General features: G+C 32.3%; 3 protein-coding genes across 5 annotated transcripts in view; 1 reads left to right on the forward strand and 2 right to left on the reverse strand.

Moving 5' to 3' along the window:
• The window catches only part of LOC105127770 (SWI/SNF complex subunit SWI3C-like), a 6591-nt gene extending 4466 nt beyond the window's left edge, over positions 1–2125 (reverse strand). For 2 of the 3 annotated variants that reach the window (XM_011029186.1, XM_011029184.1), the window contains exons 1-3: positions 1889–2124; positions 1182–1742; positions 40–575 (exon numbers count right to left, since the gene is read on the reverse strand). In XM_011029186.1, the coding sequence (XP_011027488.1) occupies positions 40–575; positions 1182–1742; positions 1889–1919 (1128 nt within the window). In that variant the 5' untranslated portion in view covers positions 1920–2124. Of the gene's footprint in view, positions 1–39; positions 576–1181; positions 1743–1888 lie in introns of all 3 variants that reach the window. The other variant, XM_011029185.1, reaches the window with a different exon arrangement.
• A 6218-nt stretch (positions 2126–8343) lies between these two features.
• BGAL16 (beta-galactosidase 16) lies at positions 8344–15549 on the reverse strand. Its single transcript, XM_011029187.1, has 19 exons — positions 15135–15549; positions 13365–13460; positions 13069–13181; positions 12880–12946; positions 12694–12786; positions 12448–12591; positions 12238–12332; positions 11680–11785; positions 11476–11560; positions 11282–11400; positions 10995–11159; positions 10705–10886; positions 10498–10589; positions 10180–10289; positions 9936–10040; positions 9537–9641; positions 9303–9448; positions 8801–9152; positions 8344–8644 (listed from the first exon to the last, which is right to left on the reverse strand). Exons 1-19 carry the CDS (start codon positions 15297–15299, stop codon positions 8534–8536), a joined length of 2451 nt encoding a protein of 816 aa, XP_011027489.1. The 5' UTR covers positions 15300–15549; the 3' UTR covers positions 8344–8533.
• A 1761-nt stretch (positions 15550–17310) lies between these two features.
• PBC2 (20S proteasome beta subunit C2) lies at positions 17311–20290 on the forward strand. The gene is made up of 7 exons (XM_011029188.1): positions 17311–17452; positions 17561–17742; positions 18073–18180; positions 18421–18510; positions 19120–19204; positions 19789–19883; positions 20034–20290. The coding sequence occupies exons 1-7, from the start codon at positions 17447–17449 to the stop codon at positions 20080–20082; spliced, it is 615 nt and encodes a 204-aa protein (XP_011027490.1). The 5' UTR covers positions 17311–17446; the 3' UTR covers positions 20083–20290.
• The last annotated feature ends 1890 nt before the right edge of the window (positions 20291–22180 follow it).

The raw sequence follows: 22180 nt of genomic DNA on the forward strand, positions 1-22180 counted from the left end.
TAATAAGCAAAAGTAGGGAAAGAGGAAATGAGGATTTACCTCCTTTTGTGACTGGTAGAAAACAGAGGGAAGAGGCTGAGAACAACAATTGCAGCAATTTTCAGATAAGCACTCTCGAATTCTGTTGTCCAGGTCAGCGAAATCATCACCATGACATGAAAATGATGAATAAACATCAGCTGCCTTGAGCCTACATCTGGGCTTGTCAAATTGGATCAAACTATCAATAGACTTTAAGGAAGCTGACGGTACATGAACCTCACCATTTGGATCCTCCCTTAAATAGGACCCCCCGCTCCAGGATTCACAACTTGGTGCAGCTGCACAGTAATTGATAATTCCCCAATGATCAAGAAATCTAAAAATTCGAGTTAAATCTTCAATGTCAATACTGACTACCAATCCTTGACAATCAGAAAGTGTGAGCCTCTTCTCTGGATTCTCCATATATTTAGCAACAATGCGGTTTCTACACTCCATGTATTTCTCTGGTGTGTGATCTGAAGATTTTCCAGAGAAAAAATGTGGCACCACCTGTCTCTCCAGTCGATTAACCGAGAGCGGTGAAAACCAATCTACTCCCCGAGAAGCACAACAATAACATACCAAAATCAATAAAAGTATGAATAAAGTACAGCTAAAAAGGAGTTCAAATAGAATATCAATTTGTCCCCCACCAAAAAAGCAAAAAGCTAATAATCATGGAAATATTAAGAAAAAAGATGTTCAATATTTGTTATGAGAAGTTATATCTAAGTTAAGGTCCTCTAAATGAGACCAACAATTACGATTGCAATAAATACAATTTGCCTCTCTATTTTACTAGGTAAGCCCTTCATATATTTTCCAGATAAACAACCAAGCCCCAAAGAAATCAAATCCTCAAATTAGCAAACAAGCAATGAATCCCCCAATTACTGTTTCTTTTTCCTCCAATATTTAATACTTAAAAACCAAAAGCAGCTGAAAACCTCGAGTTCAATACCACCACTAAAACCAACTTTCCATAGCTAAAGCAAACATAAATTCATCTTCCAATCTCTAATTAATCACACAAAACCCTACCATATCTATCTCAACAGTGATAATGAAACACTCGCTTCAACATGAACATCAGCAAGGAGGAGAAAAACCTAAAAATAGACCCAAAAAATTAGTAAACGATAGTGATAATTTCACACCTGAATGCATCGGGACCACGTGAAATCTACTCCAAAACCTCTTCAAGACACCCTGTCCATCCATAATCTGCGGCGGCGTCACTACATACCCCGAATTCCCTCCGTCACTCCTCTCCAAATCACTCCCAACAATCTCCGCTGTCACAGCAGACACTGCCTGCAGCTGCCCGTACGATACATTCTCCAGATTCACAGCTAATTGGACTCTATTACTGCTTTCTCCAGCTAAATTGAACCTTTCGGCCGCCAAAATCGCCATCACAGACGCGTGAGGGCGGTTCACAGCAAACCGCGTGACCGGAGGGAAATCGCATATGCGGACCCCGCCGTCAGTTAAAACCTCGGTCTCTTGAGGGTTTGGATCGGGTCCGTTGGGTTGTTGACGTGGGTTCGGGTCTTCGGAATCTTCTCTGTAGACGATGTTATTGTTATGGTCGTCTGCCTCAACCGCGTCGTCGTCGTCTTCGGGTTCTTCAGGTTCTTCTTGGTGGTGGTGCTTTGGTGGTTTTCGAGTGATTTGAGAGTCTCCTCGCTTTCGCCTTTTCCATTTGCCCCTACCATCTGTCGAGATCAAAGCAAAGAAAAGAAATTAGATAGAAATAATCTGACTGATGGGTGGAGGGAGTTATGATAGCAGTAAATGTTTGAATTTTAGAGAGGGAGAGAGAGAAGAGGGGTTTTGGGGATTTGTGGGAAAAGAGAAGTACCTGAAGAAGGGAAAGATGGGGAAGCTGGCATTGTTGGAGTAGAGGGAAATGTGGAGATTTGTGGGGTCTTTGATTGGTTGAATGGGAATCAAAGTAATGGAAGTGGGATAGAGAGAGTGGTGATCTCTCTCTTCTATCTATCTGATTGTGAGCCTGGCGCTGTTGCTTTGTTTGGTCTCTTGCAAAGCCAAGTATCGATTTGGGGCATTCCGTTTCTCTCTCCCCCCTCTCTATCGATCTTCTTTTCGTTTGTCCACTATATATATAGATATATATATTTTAGCACCTGTAAATTCACCAATATTACACTTCGGTTTCTGTAGTTTCTAATTTCTCGAAATCGACTCTTTGCTCGTGATATTTGAAAAGGTTATTTTCCATGGTTTCCTCTTCACATTTTTCTCTTGGGTTTCTTTTCCATGTGATAATAAATATTAAATGAAAATGCTTCAAAAAATAATTAGTTTTTTATTAAAAAATGATTTTCTATGATCTTGTATAAACTATTAATATTTTTTATGTTTCTCTTTTTTTATCTCGTATTTTTTATATAAAAACTATATATTAAAAAAATGGAAATTTGGAATTTAAAAAACCATTTTCTGTTATTTTTATAAAAATATTTTCTCAAGGAACTTCTTATCCGTCCTTTGTGATGCACATGCCCTCTCTTTTTTTAGTGTTATTCTTTATCATAGTATATATTAAAAAAAAAATAGGTATTATTCTCTATATGTATGCACGTTTCTATATATCATGCAACACAACCAAAATGTATTCTTATGTAATAATTTATCATTAACAATCATGTATATTATGACAAATTATTTTATTACTCCAGATAAAATCCACTTGATTGTCACTTTGAAACATATTTTACCATTAAAATAAAACTATGAAATAATGCATGTTTTTCTCTTATGATTTTATTAGTAACAGCATTTTACTTTCAAGATTTTTTTTATTTTAAATAATTTTCAAAATAACTTTGGCTTTCAAACATCTTTTAAATTAATTTCAAGAATTTTACTAAATAATTTTCTTTTTTTTTTCTTTTTTTATTGGGGGGGCTCCAAAAACTTAACGGCCTTGAAGTCTCGTGAGTCAGGGTCCAAAGTGAGATTTTTTAAGGTTGGCACTGTAAGAGTTTAAAATATAGAGGTCGAAGTGGAACATTTGTGAATCCTCAGAGGTGAAAGTGTAATTTTCCTTTTTGATCATTTTCTTTCTTTCTTTTTTTGGTGGGTTTTTCGTCTTGTACTAGCTGCTGACAATGTGTAGCTGTGGAGTAGAGTGCCAGTGTCCGCTGAGCGACACGCGAACTAGGGCGTGAATGTGCTTTCATGTTAAAAGTGGATGGAGAGTGGGTGACACATGCTCGAAAGTTTTGTTTCTTTTATCAAAACGTTTTTCTTTTATTTGTTTTTTTATTCAGTTTTATTGCTAATTAATAAACTTGTATTTGTTGTGGTAATCAACATGTGTCCGGTAAGGTTGTGTTGATTTAAAAAAAAAATTATTTAAAAGTATATTGAAAAAATATTTTTAATTTTTATATTAGTATATTAAAATTATAAAAACTGTTAAAAATATATAAATTTAATATTTTTTCAAATAAAATATATTTTTAAAATGTATCAATATAGCACGTACAAATATTTCCAAGGTTTGCATCCTGTAAGAGGGATGCAGGTCGTTTAACAATTTCACTGTCCACTGCATGCACGAATTGCCGGAAGTTTCTTCATTTTCTTTTTTTCTTTTTTTTCGGGCCACCTGCCGCTGCCTGCTTGGCGGCGTATTGCCGTAGAAAGCTGGAGCATGCATAACTTTGTTTTTTTTGTGTTTTTTTTATTCGGTATCTGCTACAAAATTAAAAGGTAAAGATAAATTATACCTGAGTAGTAATTATAAGCGTAATGTTAGTTTTAAAATTATTTAATGTGATAACAAATTGAAAGTTGAATTGTTTATGAATAAAGAAAAAAATTAAAATATTAGTAATGATTATAAATTTCAATGTAAAAAGGGAGAAAGGGAGAAAAAAGAAATAACAAATTGCGAAGGTTAAAAAAAATTAACCCTTGGAGATTTAATTCTAGTCTTCAATAGTACCCATTTAAGGATAATATAATTACCCCTGAATTTTAACCATGTCTAGAAGAGAACCGGGCAAGCTTAAGAGCAACTCCTACATGCTAAATGGAGAGTCAAAAATAAAGCAATAAAAAAACAATATTTTAGCTTCTTCTTTTTTTTCTTTTTTTTCATGCTTTCAGGGGAAGTTAAATAAAATGTTAGCATTCCTCTTATAAAAAAATATTATTCTTACGTATCTTTTTAAAATATTAAATACTATTCATTACAATAGTATTTTTTATTTATTTTAAATATATATTTTTTCTATAAAATCATAAAAAATACAAATAATAAAAATATATGAAACAACATATAAAAAAACAAAGATGTAATTGTATTTGTATTTGTGTTTAGTAGTGATGTACAGGATATAATTATTTCTATGTCATATTCGGTCATGATCAACACAAATATGATAAAATATAAAGAAAAAAATATAATTTACCATTAGCATGTATTTTTTTTTTATCAAGCTTGCATATTTTGTTTTTTTTTTTAAATAAATATTTTTTTTTTAATTTATATTAAAAGTTGAGATTAATAACATTATAATAACTTTAATTATAAAACTAAAATTGATTTTAATAAGTTCATTCAAAACTAGGCATATCTATAACCTAAACTAGTATGATTTTAAGAAAAAATAAAGGGAAAATTATTTGAACTCCCTTGATTGAAAACTCAAGTTGACATGAAATATAGCATGAGTGAAAAAATTATCAATTTTTTTATAAAAAAAAATTAATCAAAACAAGGTTATTTTATTTTATTTTTTTAAAAGAGTTAAATGGATTAACCATCTCAACTTACAACATAAACCTTGTCTCGGTTTGACTTCTAGGTTGTTTTTTAAATTATAATAATAATTATTTTTATTATTGTATTTTTTAATTGAACAATTTTTTTAATTAAAAAGTTTTTTATAAAAATATTTTATTAATAAAATAATAAATATTGTATTTTGAGAAATGTTTCTTTTCCATCTCATGTTGTTGAAAGTGCAAAAATCACTATAAAATTACCCTCCATGCAAAAAAAAATTTAAATCTGTATTCTTTTAATAAATTTCTTTTTCATTGTCTTCCCCTTTTATCCCACAGTAGGAACTAAACTCTACCTATAGTATTCCAACTAAATAATTGGCCAACAATACACCGATTTTAAATCATTAGCTACAAATTTGATGCAAGTATTTAATAAAATATAACGAAAATTGTATGACTTAATAAATGTTAAAAACATTCATCACATTAATAAAATAATAGGCCGTGAAGTTGAGAAATGAACATAAATAAAGATATGTGATCATGTCCTACCAAAAACCATTTATTTATTTTTAACTTAATTTACATGATACTGATATTGTGTATCCCAGTAGTAATAATTTAAATCCCAGCAAGATAATTTTTTTATAAAAGTTTTTGCGTTTTTTGTAAAAAAAACATATATTAAAAAAAAGAAGCACTAGGAAGATATATCCAAACAAATAAAAAAATAATAATATACATTTCTAACTAAAACCCCTTTATCTCATTGAGATGCTATTTAAAAAAAAAAAAATCAACGTAACATATGTTTCTTACACGACATTATTATTTTTTCAAAATCAAGTTTCAATTGTTAAAAACAACATCATAATAATTTTAATGCAATTGCATTAATAAATATAATGACAATAATAATACAATCATTTTAGATTGTTGTTGAAAGCTTTTTAACGGTGTTGTTAAATCCAAAATAGCTAATCATCCTCGAAACCTTTTGACTATAATCTTTTTATATGCTGGGCATTCAATTAAATATTTTTATCTAGAGGGTTAACCTACAGTAATTTAATTGATTTAATGAGTTTAAAAATAATTTAAAAAATTGTTTAGAATGTATATCAAGTAAAAAAAATTCTTAATAATATTTTTTTTAATAGGAAGATGACAATATACATATTCAATTTGAGTGAACACAACTAAAATTATAATTCGAATCATGAATTTAATTATATATAATAAAATTAATTTTTTAAAATTAATTTTTATTTAATTATATGATAATAAAATTTAACAATCCTAACACAGCAACCAAATAAAATAATAAAATATTAATTCTGATGGGTTGTAAAAAGGATTGATTGTTCAGCAATGAAGTATAAAATAAATAAAAATTAACATGACAGCACCCGAAGAATGATTAACTAATCTTCAGATTTAAAAGAAATTATATATATTATATTTTAAATTATTTATTTTTCAATAAAAAAAATATTGATTGTTGGATTTTTTAATTAAAAAAACCAAGCGCATAAGCCTGAAACCCAGACCATGCAGTTAGGCCTTTATCTTTTTTTCCCCTCAAACTAGATGGACAATGTGCTGCCAACCTATTGGTTTTTTAAAAAGCCTTCAACATGTCACTCGCATGCCTAAATCCTAGCCACCACATAAGTGGCTGGAGAATCAAGCTATAGATTTTTGGGCTGAAAGCTTAATTTTTAACCTCGTTTCACATGAAACACACGAAAAATTCTTACAATCTGAAAAAAAAAAAACCTAACTTCCGTACTAAAAATACCTGGTTAAAATACATAAAATCAACCACAAAAAAAAACTCCCTTAACCTTACTAATTCTCTCTTCTCTTAAATTTATGGATAAGAATATAAACAAAATAATATTTTAAACTAAAATATATAGCTGTCAAACTAAAGGGATGGATTTTTTTAATAAATCTCAAGGCTTAAAACGTTGACACAATTTATTTTAAAAAAGGTTATCTTTTTTTTTTAATCTGGGTTTCCTAGCTCTCAATTTTTGAATTTTTATTTTAAAAAGGATTTTTTTTAGATTATAGTAATTTTGTAAAAAATAAATATGAAGTATAATTTTTAATAAATCTAATGGTTAAATTAAAAAAAACGACGGACGGGAAAAAAAACAGATAATCCAACAGTAAAACCATTAAACCATGAGTTGAAAACTTGAAATAGATTTTTCTTTAATTCTTAATCTTAATCTGGCCCCCACCACGAGATTACGGCCCTAAAGCGCAAAAAAATAATTATTCCCCAAAATACAGAGGCCCCAAAAAAAAAACAGAGCGCGGCGCCAGACTCCACACTGGGAGGGAACGAATAACTTGACCGTCTTCTCAGCACCAACGATGAAGCGAGCCAGACCTCCACCGCCGCTCACCACCACCAAATAATCACGTACCAGTTCCATCAACCCCGCCACTCGTCCAAAAAACAGCAAAAGTTAATTTTCAAACCAACAAACCGGGCCCCACTCAACCTGACCCCGTCAGAACTCTCACTCCCGCTCACGTTCCCTACGGGCCAAACCTTCCGTTGGAAACAAACCGGTCCTCTCCAATACACATGCACCTCTCGGTCCTGGCTTAATCCCCCTCAAACACCACCAAAACGGCGACGTGTATTGCCAAATCTACCACCCCCCCTCCCAGTCCGCAGCCAAATCAGCTCTCCTCGATTTCCTCAACATCAACATCTCTCTAACCGAAATGTGGCACGGATTCTCCTCCTCTGATTCGCGTTTCACCGAATTGTCACAGCATTTGAAATGAGCTAGGGTTTTGAGGCAGGATCCGCTTGAGGGCTTGATTCAATTTTAATATAATTTTATTCGTGTTATCCATCGACAATCAGGAAATAGCAGATGATTCAGAGCCCACGTCCATTTTGAGTTTTCCTTTTCCTATTTTACGTGCACTTTTTAAATTGAATATATATATTTTTTAACCTCAATATTTCAATTTTTTTCTATCTCAAAACACTAATCGAAATGACTTAAATACTTTTACAAGGCGGACTAAATATATAGCTTATTATTGAACCATCTCTTTATTGAGGTATATACAACCATTGCTGAATCTTGAGATTTAGAAGTCATATGAGATAATCTTACGAGACAATCTGATGAGAAATTTTATGGTGTTTAAAGAGTAATTAATAATTATTTTTCAAGGCTCAAGAAGAAGAAAGTATTTTTTAAAACTCAAGAAGAAGAACAAAATATCTATAGATTGAAACATTATTAATAATTAATAATTATTTTTTAAGGCTCAAGAAGAAGAAAGTATTTTTTAGAACTCTTCTAGGAAAAAAAATTATAAATCGAAACAATAATTTTTTGATGTTTTTGCTATTCTCACTAAATCTAATAGCTCTATTGATGGGGTAATAATATTTTTTTCATGTGATTTAGTGATCATTATTAAATTGATTGGGATAAATTGATCTTTTTACTTAGCATGGTAAAATTATTTCAATCTCTTTCTCGTCTCCTTAACAACCTGTCTCCCGATTTTATTCTCTACTTATGATTTAAGACTTTATCTTACGAATACAATCCAAGTTTATACAATTAAATTTTGACGGTGAAACTATCAAGTATTCATTCTAAACCACTGAAAATTACACTCTGAACAGTATATTGATGAATAACCTGTGGATTTCCTCAGAGGAGCTGTAACAGAGGTGACACTAAAGTGTTCCTTAAGCGCACTTAGCATCAACCATCAAAGATTTTGCAATGCCTGGACATGGATCACCTTTGAAGTTCTTGGTTGACACAGGAATGGAACATCTTTCCTTACCAAGACAAGCCTGCAAAACATAGGAAATCGAAAAGATTATACTTCATCACAGATAAAAAATAACTAGAGATATTGGAGAGAATTGGAGAAAGTCTGATTAACAATATACGATTACATTTTAATATTCCCGACAACCATTAATTAGAGAAAGGAACGGAGATCTCACCTTCTCTACAGTGGCTCGAGAATTAGATGCATGGCAACTTCCAATGGCATGAGTTTCACAATCACCCGAAGGAGTTCCAAAGCTCGAGAAGAGAACGCTTGAAATCTTCCTTCCGCGTGGACAACGGAGCTGAACTTTGGGCCTCCTACCATATTTCCTTTTTCTGGTCCCGTTAATCTGGTTTTCTCCTTGCCATGAGATCACTGGCGGTGGGTGTGAAACGGACACGTGACCACATACTTTCGTAATTGACATGGTGCCTAAGGAAATTCCGAGAGGGTTTCCCCTTTCTTCTTCCAGTATAACTAATAGGTTCCCTGAAGGTTTGAGGAAAGATCGAGGTATATGGTTCCTTGAAAGAAAAAATGGTTGCCCATATTGTAAGCAAAGATTACAATCTAACTGCTACATAAATAATTCTGATCGTGTTATGCGAGAAATAAAAGAACAATTACGTTAATATTTGCATTCACGAAAAACAAATATTATTTCTAAAGCTTACCATGTCTGATAGGGATTCCCATCAGAGTCAAGAAATGAGACCCAGTATCTGCCAATGCTTCGGCCGTTAACCCAAGCTTCACCCTTGCCCATGGATGCAAGGTTCAATGCAACAGGATCATTTCCTACAGGTGCATCAAAAATACTCTGCAAGTTTGCAATAAATTAGGAGGTTGATAAGGACTAAATATAAATCTGATTCAATCAAGAATTATCATTGACCAAATTAATGTACCTTGTACCATGAGAGTGGCTGAGATGAGCTTGCATACCGACTCCAGTAAGCTTTAACGCTTGCGTTGTTTCTATGAAGTTGGATATTCTCACCTGACAACCCAACCTTGGGAAAATTATACTTGTATCAGTTTGACTTTGTACAGGAATTACATGGAATAATCGATAATGTGAAAAATATGGACCAGCCAAGGATAAGAAACCATAGAAAAGGAAGGGATTTTCATGGGAAAAAGGTGAAAATGGTTTTGATAAAAAATGATGGCAAGCCAATTTCACTAATGAGAGGAAATGTGTGTCTCAGAAAATGGAAGGGATACAGCAATATCATAAATGTTGAAAATAAAACTAAGCTCGTAAAGATTGGGATCAACTTATTTGCTAGAAGACAATTACGTACCTTGTAGCCCCATAGATAAGAAGTAAAATCATGAAGTTCGTGTTGGCGCTGAATGGTCACACGACGTAGTCCAGCAACTCTTCGTTCGAGATATGCCCCCGCATCCTTAAGGCCAATGCACAAATAAAAGTGAGTTAACATTGGGATTTTGTCGATGTAATGAAACATTCTATCACAGTCAGGTGGACCACAACCACAGTTCAAGACTGCAAGTTTATGAAGAAAAACTAAGATAGAGAAGTACCGGCAATCCAGTCATCACACTGAGTAAGGAAACATAATTGGTTCCACGCTTTAGAGGAAGAATCCTCTGCAGGATGAAACTTTTATTGTCATGACTTCCATGGGCAGATCCTAGAAAACAAGATCTATAACATTATGTTTGGGAAGTTTGATTATCAAAGAGAGAGTTCCTAATATCCCAGGAAATTCAAGCTGTCATGGTCTGTGTGAAAATTCTGTGCTTTAAAATGATTGTACTTTAAGAAAATTTTGTGGCAAAATATTTGGATTCGCATATGAGATCCTTCAAAAAATAAATAGAATGGATGTGATAACCTACCTATAAATTCTCCATTGACAAATGCATGTAAATTGTGTCCAAGGGAGTTCACCGTGAGTACAGAATGAGCATCAGAGGAATTTTGGTGAAACCTGCAGAAAAAACATTATAGAATGCAGTGCATATCAGTGCATGAAAACGTGGTTCAGGCATGTATAACAAGATTTCAGGTCTAGTTGATCTTATCATATCATCATCTTTGTTTACCTGAAAGTGTACCAAAGATAATCGGATGAATCTTTGGTTGTATTCATGTGCTCTAGTAGCATGTCTGCTCTCAAAGAACTTTTATCAAAACTAGGAATATATTCTTTATATTCTTTCCACTGTTCAATTGAATCAAATTTGTGCCTTCTTGTGGCCAATCTTGTACCATATTGCGTGCTTACCTGTCCAAAATAGAAAATTAAAAATGGAGAAGAAACGCATGATTTCTTGTTTTCCGCAGGAATATCGTATGCGAGTGGTAAAAATTAGTACTTGGGCCTGAACCATACTTGGGCAGTGTTGAAGGCAACGGTTTTGCAGTCTGGTAGGATGCTAATTGACTTTGGAGGTAATTCATACGATGACCCTTTGAAATGGACCGTGGCATTGCTTCTCCCATCATGGTTCACGAGAAATGCAGCGCAGTTGTCTGAATTTCTTTCGAATGCAAAGGCCTTCAATCAACGCAGTCGTGATATACATTTTTCACTTTGCAAGATTAAGATTACTGGAAAAAATGCATTCTGAGGAAAATAGGAAATTAAAATCGCTACAAGCTATTATACCGAGTTCTTACTTCTTGCAGTTGGCCCAGAGAGAAATTTATCCATTTTCTGGAAAGTAGAGGCTTCCTGCATAGCTTTATTGCAGCGTGTAATTCCTTCAGATGACCATGCTTTGGTTGCCTCAACAAACCTATGCACCCACTCAGTAGGTCAGATTTGTCTTTGATAAGATAAAACAGGTACTTGACATTAAACCAGAACTTACCATACTCATCAAGAGGGGCTTGATCATAATAACTTGTAGGTACATACTCAGCAGCTGTTCTTCCGAAATTGGTTCCTCCATGATACTAGAATAAAGGAATGATTTTAAGAAACCATGTATGTTGAATGATATTTTCATTTGACTTATTGACATTCAGAAAAATTGATAAATAGAGCAGGATGGTCATGAGAATGAGAAGCAAACCATATAATAATTCACAAAGCTTCCTCCCTTCGCAATGAATAGTGCAGCATGAAATGCTATGTCTTCAGCAGATCTCGATCTAGTTTCTTTACCATATGTTTGGTAGCTTCATGAGATAACAGAGTCATTAGGTGGAAGCAAGCTATTTAATAACCCTTTAAAATCGATTATCAAACAGACATGTTCTTTTACGTCGTAATTTGCTTAAAAGCCAGAAGTATAGCTAGAGAATCAGATCTGCATTGAAAAGATGACAGCATTGGAATATAATTTTTTCAAAAGCAATTTTGAAACGCAAAAACAAACAAGTTTTCAAGAAATCTTAACTCTGATAGACACTATCTCTCCTGTTCCCAGAAAGTTTCAAAAGGGTGTCTAGATGCCAAAAGAAGTAAATTTGAATGACTTGCTTTTGAGAACTGGCAGAGAATTTAAGAAAAAGGGGATCTTCTATGCCTTCCATTTTTCGTATTTGAATCAGGAAATCATATTCCAAGATAAATCCAAATTCAAAGTGGTAGTTTTATAATGAGCACAGAGGATTTGATTGACACATACACACTTGTCCAGTTCTCTGTCCATATTGCAGGCTTCCTCGGTGAATTTGGTCCTGAAAATGTTTCTCCACATCGCAACCCATTGCATGCATTTATCTGCAAATGCAATATCAGTTCATTATTTCACCAAGCCAGAGGAATTTCAAATAAATATTGAAATCTAAATTTTTGAAGAATTATTAAATCTGCTGTAGGCAAAAAGGAGACTGACCACCGGGTCAGGAGCATCATCTTGCTTGCACATTACCCAGGGAACACCAGTATGCAGCCCCACAGCCATCTTTGCTGCCCACTTAACATAAGGTGGCCCTTTCTCATGGAATGCTGCTTCAACATTTCCATATTCATTTTCAATCTACATGTTTACAACTCTAAATATCATTAAAATGGGATTGCAGAGATGTTGCAACATGGAAATAAGAAGAAAAAAAACTGCATAAATTCATGAACTGGAAACCTGTGAGAGTATAATTGGCCCTCCTTGTGAAGCATACAACTTCTCTGCTTTCAACATTTTTACTATCATCTTCGCATACCTTTCCATATGATACTGCCAGTTAACAAATGGAAATGAGCTCAGTAATTTTCTTCTTTTAGTCATCAATCACTGATTGATAAATAATTAGTAGTGCTTTTATAATACCTTGAATGGCTTGTTGTCAGAACGAAAAACGATTCCTGGTACATCATGCAGCCAAAATGGCAAACCTCTGCAAATAAATAAATATTCATCAGGTAAACACTCTTTGTCTCGACGATGAATACTGTATTTATACACAAGGGAGAACTACAATTTTTAATATATCTAATAATTTTTCCTAAATTTTCTTACCCATAAGTCCATTCACCCTCGATGAAGGGTCCGATCCTAAGACACACATAGAGTCCCTGCGCATGAACTTCTTTAATGAACCTCACCAAATCCTTTCTTCCACTAAAATCGTGCTGCATTGGCACCGCGAATGTTGGTATCAGTACAAATAATTTAGATGATACTGCGGTATTTTTATTATTTTTTAAAATTTATTTTTAATATTAATATATCAAAATAATAATAAAGAATAATCTTTTAAACAATACAGCCACGCTATGACTTTGGTTCATGTTCACAGATTAATCGATGGTCACCTGTCCTTGTTGTGGTTCGTGAAGATTCCAAAATACGTAAGTGTCGATGGCATCTAAACCTCCTGCTCTGGCCTTGGATATTAAATATGGCCACATCTGCAAATCCACGTCATCATAACATTACTAACGTAGACTACAGATCGTTCATGAGAAATTAATTTTTCCACGATATGTGACATGTCGTTTGTAATTCGAACGTGAGGCCGTGCTCTTTACGATCCAACATGTAAGACTCGTCTACGTGGATATGACTGTTGTTTGCAATCCAACAGATGAGCGCCATCTGTAAGCCAGACGTTCATGTCGGTTCAAATCCCCATTTGTTATATTTATGGATTGTGTAATCAGGTGATTGGCTCAAGAGATCTTGGTCAACGAGTTGACTGTGAACTGCGTTATTATGGTTGTTTTTAAAAGTATTTTTATTTAAAAATATATTAAAAAAATATATTTTTAATTTTTTAAAATTAGTGTATTAAAATAATCTAAAAGCATAAATAAATTAATTTAAAATAAATAAATTAATTTAAATTTTTTAAAAATATATATATAAAAAAAGAGGCCAGCAAGAATGTGGAAAAGTAATAAAACAAACTTGGGACCTTAAGGGAAATAAATATTATATCTCATGAAATTCAGCCTTCAGAATATACCGTAATGTTGAAGACAGGATTAGCTTTTATTATTATTGTTGTTATTATTATTATTATTATTATGAAATTTGTTGTACTTTATTATATTATTGATAAAATCATTTAAATTGAAATTATCATTGAATATATAATCTAATTAATTTTTTTAAAATAAATTAATTTAAATAAATCTAAATAGATTTCTTAAGGGATGAATTATTTTCTCAAAAACACACAAATATTATAAAAAACATAATTAAAAAAGTAACAATAATCAAAACATTATATTTTTTTTTTAAATAATAAGATTATATAATCTAATTAAGATCCATACAAGCTAATGCCTAATATACTTAAAGTGAAATAATTGAGATGGTTAATTTTAAAATATTTTTACTTTAATCATATAAAAGAAAAGGTTCATTTTATATACTCAAAGTTTTTTTTATTTCTTAAATAAATTAATAAACAACCTTACATATCAAATGGCATCACTTTCCATGTTTTTTTTTTTTTAAGTGTAAGCTAATATAATTCAGAATTATTGTTATAAAAATCACCTTTCACTCTAAGAAATTAAAAGATTTATCTTAAAATTCTAACCAAACATTCCTTTCAAAGCAAAATAATTAATAAAATCTGGGAGGGGAGAACAGAGTGTTCCATTTTTTTATTCAAATATAAGAACGCCAGAAATTAATGATTTCTTAGTTAAAAATATTATAAACCTTTTTTAAGAATAAAAAAGTACTCGTTTCTTTTATAATCCTCTTTTTTTAACAAATTAAAAATATATAATCTCTGGTGTTGATGATCTTCGCTTAACATTTAAAAAGAAAATTATAAAAAAATGCATATTGAAAGAGAAAAGAAATTGCTGATCCTCCAGTCTTCGGGTTGAATTCCAAGGAGGTCTAGCCAAAAAAATAGCAGTGGTGGTTAGGTTTAAAACCATTCACGCTAGAAATTGAAAGCCACAGACCAACAAGGTTTCTTGAACAGCAATTAACATATTCTTTTAAATTAATTAAGATTGTGTTGGATCGAAAGGCCAAGATCCTGTACCATCATCCTCCACGACAAAAATTATCAACAGATTAAAACAAGAGATGCATAGAAGAGAAGGATACAAGAGTACCTGAGGAGTGCTACGAGGATAGTGAATCGAACCAGAGAAAATGATTTTGTGTTTCCCATTGATGACCAAAGATCTTGAATCGTACGTAACGTTGCTGCCTCCATGAGCCATGATGACTATTGCACTTGCAGATAGCGATAAGCTCCACCATAGCATCCAACTCATCTCTATTTGCCCAACCCTACTCCTCAGTGACCAGAGAAATCTCAAGCAACTCTCTCGTCGATCCGGTATATATTCACCGGAATAAAAAAATGGTTGAAATTTACGGCACTGGAACTGATCTTTTCTCTTTGAGTATACAGGGGCGCCAGTTTATACGTGCCTATCTAAAACAGACTTCTTTTTTGCGAAAAAACCTCAATCCTTGATCCATCAATCTGCCTTGATTTTCTCTCTTTATCTCTCTATGAAAATGAAAATACCACTCGGTAGGCTTCCTAACACTTTTCGGTGGAGATGTATAGAAAATGAGTTGACAACCGAGGAATCTTACCGAATCCAGTTTCTTCCTTTTGGACCATATGGAAAATAGGTATATTATTTAAGGAAATAGCAATCTTCGGGGAATTTGAATCGTTTTCATGGATTTAATTTATTTCCCTCATGATCAAGGTTGCCTTATTATTATTATTATTATTATTATTATATATTGCTGTTTTGAAATTAAGAGAGGTGCATTATTATTAATACACTGGCATGTAATTAAATGTAATTTTTTCTTTTTAATAGGGGGGGAGAATTTGTTTAAAATAACTACAGAAAAAGAAAAGTATACTGTAAGTTTTCACTATTTCTCAATGCAAAACACACAGGATCACTTTCAGGAGATATGCGTGCCTCAACTGCCCTGTATCTCCCGGGCGGCGCGGCGTGTAAAAAAGCTCATGTACTTGATATATCTCCCGACTTTCATGTACATGATATTTTCATAGAAAAAGAGCATATTATTTTTCATTAATAATGCAACATTTGATGCCAGCAAATTTTGATGCCAAGTTGCCTCGCATTGTACAGATATCTTTGCCATTTTTTTCTAGGGTTTCTCAAGTGCTACTGAAACTAGAAGTTGAATTTGTCACATCACACAACTTATAATAAATCTCAAGAAAAAAAAAAGTTATGATAAAAAGATCCACATCCTCTTTTAGTTCATTTTTGATGTTTTTTAAGAATGTGCTCTTAGAAATACATAGACAAGATGCCAAATTTATTGAAATATTCTTTGTTATAAGAGAAATTTTACGGTATTGACATGATAACTATTGAATATTTACATAATAGAAGATAAATAATAAAAAAAGAAGAAGAGAGAAACATGAGATATAAAAACAAAGAAAAAAAGAGAAATAGAAAAGAAAATAATAATAATAAATTTAATCGGAGAAAGAATTTTCTCTTTTCTATGCTATGAATAATCAATTATTATAACTTAAGTAATATAAAATTCTTTACATTAACCATCAATAGAGAGAAATCCAACAGCAAACAAAGAAAAATGAGATTTTTTTAATTGTTTTTAGTAATAATCTTTAACAATAAAAGAAGTAAAGTGAAACAACTAAATTACCTTTAAAATTAAAATTTGTTAAACTACGTTCAAGGTTTTTTTGTATTTTCATGTTTTTTTTAATAATAATAAAATTAATTGAAGGATATTTTGATATTTTAATAAATATAAAATATAACTTGAAAAAAAACTGATTGACACAAGCATTAAACACACTAATATATCAAACATGACATTATATTTAAGCGGCGAGGGAGACCATGTATGGTGTTTGAAGACAATCTTCTTTGACGTGTTTAGAATTATCACGGCAACCCCTCCTTCTCTAGACAGAACATATAATATATCAATTATAGGTTTGATAATAATGATTTTTTTTATTTTAAAATAGTTTTTTAATTTGTTTTTTCTTATTTATTTTATTTAAAATAATCTATAAAATAATATATTTTTAAAAAATTTATCTTTATCCAAATTTTTTATATTTTAAATTTATTTTATTAATAAATTATTTTACCACTTATTTTTTAATATATATAAATTGTGGGCTGTTCTGTCTAGAGACGAGGTTCAATTGCTTGCATAAGAAGAGGAAGAAGAAATTCTAAGATTGGGTTTACTAATTAGGCCTATTGGGCCCAGCCCATATCAACTTCTTGCCTCTCCCTCAAGCCAGCCAGCATTCCACTCTATATGGAACTTCCTCTACAGAAACAGTAAAAGATCAACCCAAAGATCTCCTAAATAATCTTTCATTCTCTCCTCCTGCTCTATATTCCCCCCTCCAACACTCAGTTTTCCGATGTCGGTACGTTGTTTTCCGTTCTTCCATAAATCTCCTACCATTTCTTGTCTATGAAACCCTAATTTCTGCATGTTATTACATTTTTCTCTCTTAATTTTGTTTGGTTGGCAGATATTCGAGTACAATGGAAGTGCCATAGTAGCTATGGTAGGCAAGAACTGCTTCGCTATAGCTAGCGACCGACGACTTGGAGTTAACCTTCAAACAGTCGCTACTGATTTCCAGCGAATCTACAAAATCCACCATAAGCTCCTCCTCGGTCTCTCTGGCCTTGGCACTGACGCCCAAACTCTGTATATCTCACTCACGCATCAATTATCTTCTATTATTTTATTTTTTTATACATATATTTTTTAATATTTTTCTTGGCCTTTTTTTAGATTTTTGCATAAATTTTCAAACTTTGTGATATACGGTAAGCTTTTCGAATTGTAGAGATTTCCTTAGACTAGGCTAGGCTTTATAATTCACCGCATTAAAGACAAAAGAAAAGGATTGAGAGAGAACAAAAAAATTAATTATGCTTCATGCTTCAAGTCATGGGTTTTTTTGTGATAATTGTGTGGCGATTTGGAGGTTGGATTGATTCTTTGGTTTGTGGGCGTGGTTGTAATAATGTGTAGGTATCAGAGGCTTGTTTTCCGTCACAAATTGTATCAGCTGCGAGAAGAAAGGGACATGAAGCCTGAGACTTTTGCTAACCTTGTTTCTGCTGTACTTTACGAGAAAAGGTTTGTTCAGTCCACGCTGTGTTAATTTGATTTTAATTAGGACGAATGAAGTTTCGTTGGTGTAATAAGTAACAATATTATCGTTGGTCGCATATCAAGAATGCTTTGTGATGTTCAGGCATCACAACTAGCAGAAAGATCGATATGTTGGTAGCAGTCTGAGGTTCTCTGTGTCACATTTCATATAGAGCACTATATCGATATGTACATGAAAATGAAATGCAATTGATTCTTTCTCAGGTTCGGTCCGTATTTCTGCCAACCCATTATTGCTGGATTGGATGGTGATGACAAGCCATTCATTTGCACAATGGATTTCATTGGGGCCAAGTATGTTATACTTATTTCATATTTTCTATCTTTTGAAACTTTAGAAGCGCTTTTATGGTTCTGTCAGCAACTGGAAATTGCTATGACCCATAGTGAAGGTAGCAGATCTTTTATCTTTTTATTAGTGGATTGGAAAAACATGGAGTGCTCTATTTAATTTTTCTCTAATTTCTCCTGTTTATTTTGAGTAGTCTTGTGTAATTACTTCTTGACATGTTGGAAACTCTATTTCAAGATAAAAAAAATAATTGATGTTTTCTCTTATATTTGCTTGTCTCTCTAGCTTCTTGTTGAACCATTGACTTTTAGGTTATTTCATGTACACCGGACAAAACCTGTAACTTGTCTTGAAAACCTCGGTTATGGATGTTCTTGGACTTTGTTTTCAAAGTTGTTCACTTTGATTATTGAAATTATGTGAATGCTGTCTAGGTACATGCCATTAATTACACCACATATCTTATTGACATCAATAGTTGCCGTGTTTCCCATATAAGCAATAGCCTTGTGAAATAAGCCAAAGTGCAGTTTCCCTTAAATAAATTTATCTTCTTGATGTGGTGCTATGCTTATTTTAGTTGTAATATTTTCATTCTTTCCCAAATGCAGGGAACTTGCAAAAGATTTTGTTGTTGCTGGCTCAGCCTCTGAGTCCCTTTATGGTGCTTGTGAAGCATTTTTCAAGCCTGACATGGTTAGTTAATTTAGCTACTTATGATTTGAAGCTGACCCATAGAGTATGGATTTTGTGACTTGACACCCATGGCATATCATTCTGCTGTTTGTGCAAGACAATATCGGCAACAAATTGATATACTTGCCAGTTAAAAATATAATCCTACTTGAGTGAAGACCATAATTCAATTATCTATGTACAATGTCTTTTTTTCTTGGTGAGTGTATAAGCACTGGGCTGTAGCATAATTTTCAAGTTTAATTTCGTTACAAGTCAAGTTTGAACCATGGTATCTTGTGGTCTCATAAAAGAAAAGTTTACAAACATAAACTGTGTAGTTGTCATTAATTGCATCAATTGCCAGTCTAATGCATGAGATTTGTTATGTCCCTTTTGCAAAAGAAGCTATTGGTATAGCACACAGATCTGGTTTGTGACTCTAATGGACATCTATCCCATATGTTTAAGTTCCCAAGCTGGTTGCCTCAAACAAGCAATCAGTTATGTGGATGGGAATTACTATTATGATTGCTGTCTGAAAGCCTCTTCTTTCTACCCGATCATGAAATATTTATTGACTGTATGTTATGTTCTCTGGTCAGGAACCAGATGAATTATTTGAAGTTGTATCCCAAGCGTTGCTGGCATCAGTAGATCGGGACTGCTTGAGTGGTTGGGGAGGACACATCTATATTGTGTAGGCCTTCCATTAATTTCTCTTTCAATGCATATTCAAATAGTTTATCAAATTGTACATCTTTATGATAGTGTAGTGTTGGATATAGCTTTCTGGCATTGAGTCTTTCAATTGTCACGAGTCTTAACAAATCTTATGTTTATGCTTCAGGACCCCTGATGATATTAAAGAGAAAATCCTAAAGGGAAGGATGGATTGACAGCAGCCCCCCTCATGTCCAATTGGGCACCAGATCTTTCTTGCCAGACCATATACCTGGAGTTTGATTGGAAACATTCTGGTTTCTTTGTTAACGAAAGCTATTATCTTGCAGCAACGGTTAAATTATGTGATTTGGATAAAATTTCGAAGTGCATTAACAAAGTTTAACTTTATTGCCAAGATATGATGTTTTTTTGAATGCGGCCTTTACTTCTAAGGTTGATGTGCTAATTATTGTTATGTTAGGTGGACTTACCAGTCAATCTCATCATATGGATCGGGTATTTCCATGAGTCTTAAAGCCTAGAGGTGCGCGTGCATGGCAGCTATTTTGGCTGAATGATTGTCTGAATACTCGTGAAGGCTTTTTCTGTTTTGCACTTGTAAGCAGAAGCTGGGAATCCAAAATTCACATGTTGGCAAATCGGAGGATGTACTGCAACTTGTAAGTAATCATTGTGACAATCAGTAATGGTCCATGTGGCACTTTTTTGCAATCTAGCTAGGTTCTCACGCGTGATCATCTGAGTCCGTGGATTGCCAATCTGTTATGATAATTTCATAGGATCTCTGTAGACTATTGAGTATTTGATGTTATTACTTGAGACAGTATTTTTTTGAAAATATATTAAAATAATACTTTTTATATATGAATACATCAAAATAATTTTAAAAAATAATTTGTAGTTAAACAAAATCAAATTTATTTAAAAAAAAAAAAAAACACGCTGTCAGACACCATCTTATCTTGATAAAGATTTTATATGGGCTGAGTTGAAGTAAATTGGATAAAAAAATTATTTTGTTGGGTGTGGGTGATGGATTTACTCAAAATACACTTGATCTGGTATTTTTACTATTTTGAATTTTTTTATTAATACATATAATTATTATAAATTTATAAAACAAATTTAATCATGTAATCTTCACTTATTAATTAAATTTTACATAATGAATCATAAAAATTCTTATTGTTAATTTATATGCATGTATATTAATCTTTGTAAAAATCAATCTAAATTTCCATCTTTTATAATTTAAGTTTAATTTATAATTATGAATATGTAATGGTAAAAATAATTAACGAAGAACATATAAAATTAGTATATTAGTTTCCGTTAGTGTTTGTATCTAATATTTCTATATCAAGTATCAAATAGTATATAATGTAAGTTAGATAGTTGATATATCTTAAAAAATTATATATAATATAAAATTATTTAACAAATAATAATTGCATGATTAAACAATATATATTTGATTTCTAAACATAAGATGTCTTGATTGATTTGTATACACAATCATAATAATTATGAATGATTTAGCATTCAATATGGATTGTTATAGTTTTAATGACATAATTTTATGTTGCTAAGTATCTTAGAACATTAATTTTAAATGTAATTTAGAAATATAAAATTATTGACGGGATACTAGTGAGAATTTTTGCACAAATTTATTATAATGTGATTTTGTGGAGTGCCTAAAAAATAAATTAATAATTTTTCAAAAAAATTAAAAATGATTGGATCAAGTATTAGTGGGTCTTCACTCAACTCAACTAAATTAGATGTGGGTCTAGTGCAAGTAATGGTTATGGATGTACCTAGTCATGTCGATACATAAAAAAACCTAACCCGACCCAACCTAACCCATTGACATCCTTAATAAGAATTAGGGATGTCGTTGATTAAAAAAAGAAAAAGAAAAAGGGTGACTCATGGATTGATATGCTCATTGGTCATGTTGATCATGTCTCAGCTGGATGTTCTTTGAGGCCATGGCGTCTTGTGCGCGCGTGCGGGCGGGTGTTTTGAAACAAATCCATGTTTAAATAGAGACCCAAAAACAGCACGTTGGCATAAGCGAACCAACCCCTTTAGCCATTAGATATGACTTGTGATCAATTTTTTATATAATTTAAGAAAAACATTATTTTAGTGTTGTTAATATATTTTCTAACATAGAAAAGATTTTAATTGCGGAGGCAAAAGCTGATGCACATGTTTAATAAAAAAAAAAAAAATGAGGATCATATGCCTCCACAAATATTCAAGAGTTGTTATCACAAGCTAAATACTAATTCATGAAAATAA

Source organism: Populus euphratica, unplaced genomic scaffold, assembly GCF_000495115.2.
Source record: "Populus euphratica unplaced genomic scaffold, PopEup_1.0 scaffold93.1, whole genome shotgun sequence".
NCBI classification, from domain to species: domain Eukaryota; kingdom Viridiplantae; phylum Streptophyta; class Magnoliopsida; order Malpighiales; family Salicaceae; genus Populus; species Populus euphratica.

What these genes read in the sequence shown, in the direction of transcription:
- BGAL16 (XM_011029187.1), bottom strand. Translation starts at nt 15,299, where the DNA reads ATGAGTTGGATGCTATGGTGGAGCTTATCGCTATCTGCAAGTGCAATA. An exon ending in GTGTGATGACTGGATTGCCG is followed by an intron (nt 10,041 to 10,179) that starts GTACTTCTCTAT and finishes ATTGGCCTTAAG; the next exon opens with GATGCGGGGGCATATCTCGA. An exon ending in GGGAATCCCTATCAGACATG is followed by an intron (nt 9,153 to 9,302) that starts GTAAGCTTTAGA and finishes TTTTCTTTCAAG; the next exon opens with GAACCATATACCTCGATCTT.
- PBC2 (XM_011029188.1), top strand. An exon ending in GGCACTGACGCCCAAACTCT is followed by an intron (nt 17,743 to 18,072) that starts GTATATCTCACT and finishes AATAATGTGTAG; the next exon opens with GTATCAGAGGCTTGTTTTCC. An exon ending in GGAGGACACATCTATATTGT is followed by an intron (nt 19,884 to 20,033) that starts GTAGGCCTTCCA and finishes TTTATGCTTCAG; the next exon opens with GACCCCTGATGATATTAAAG.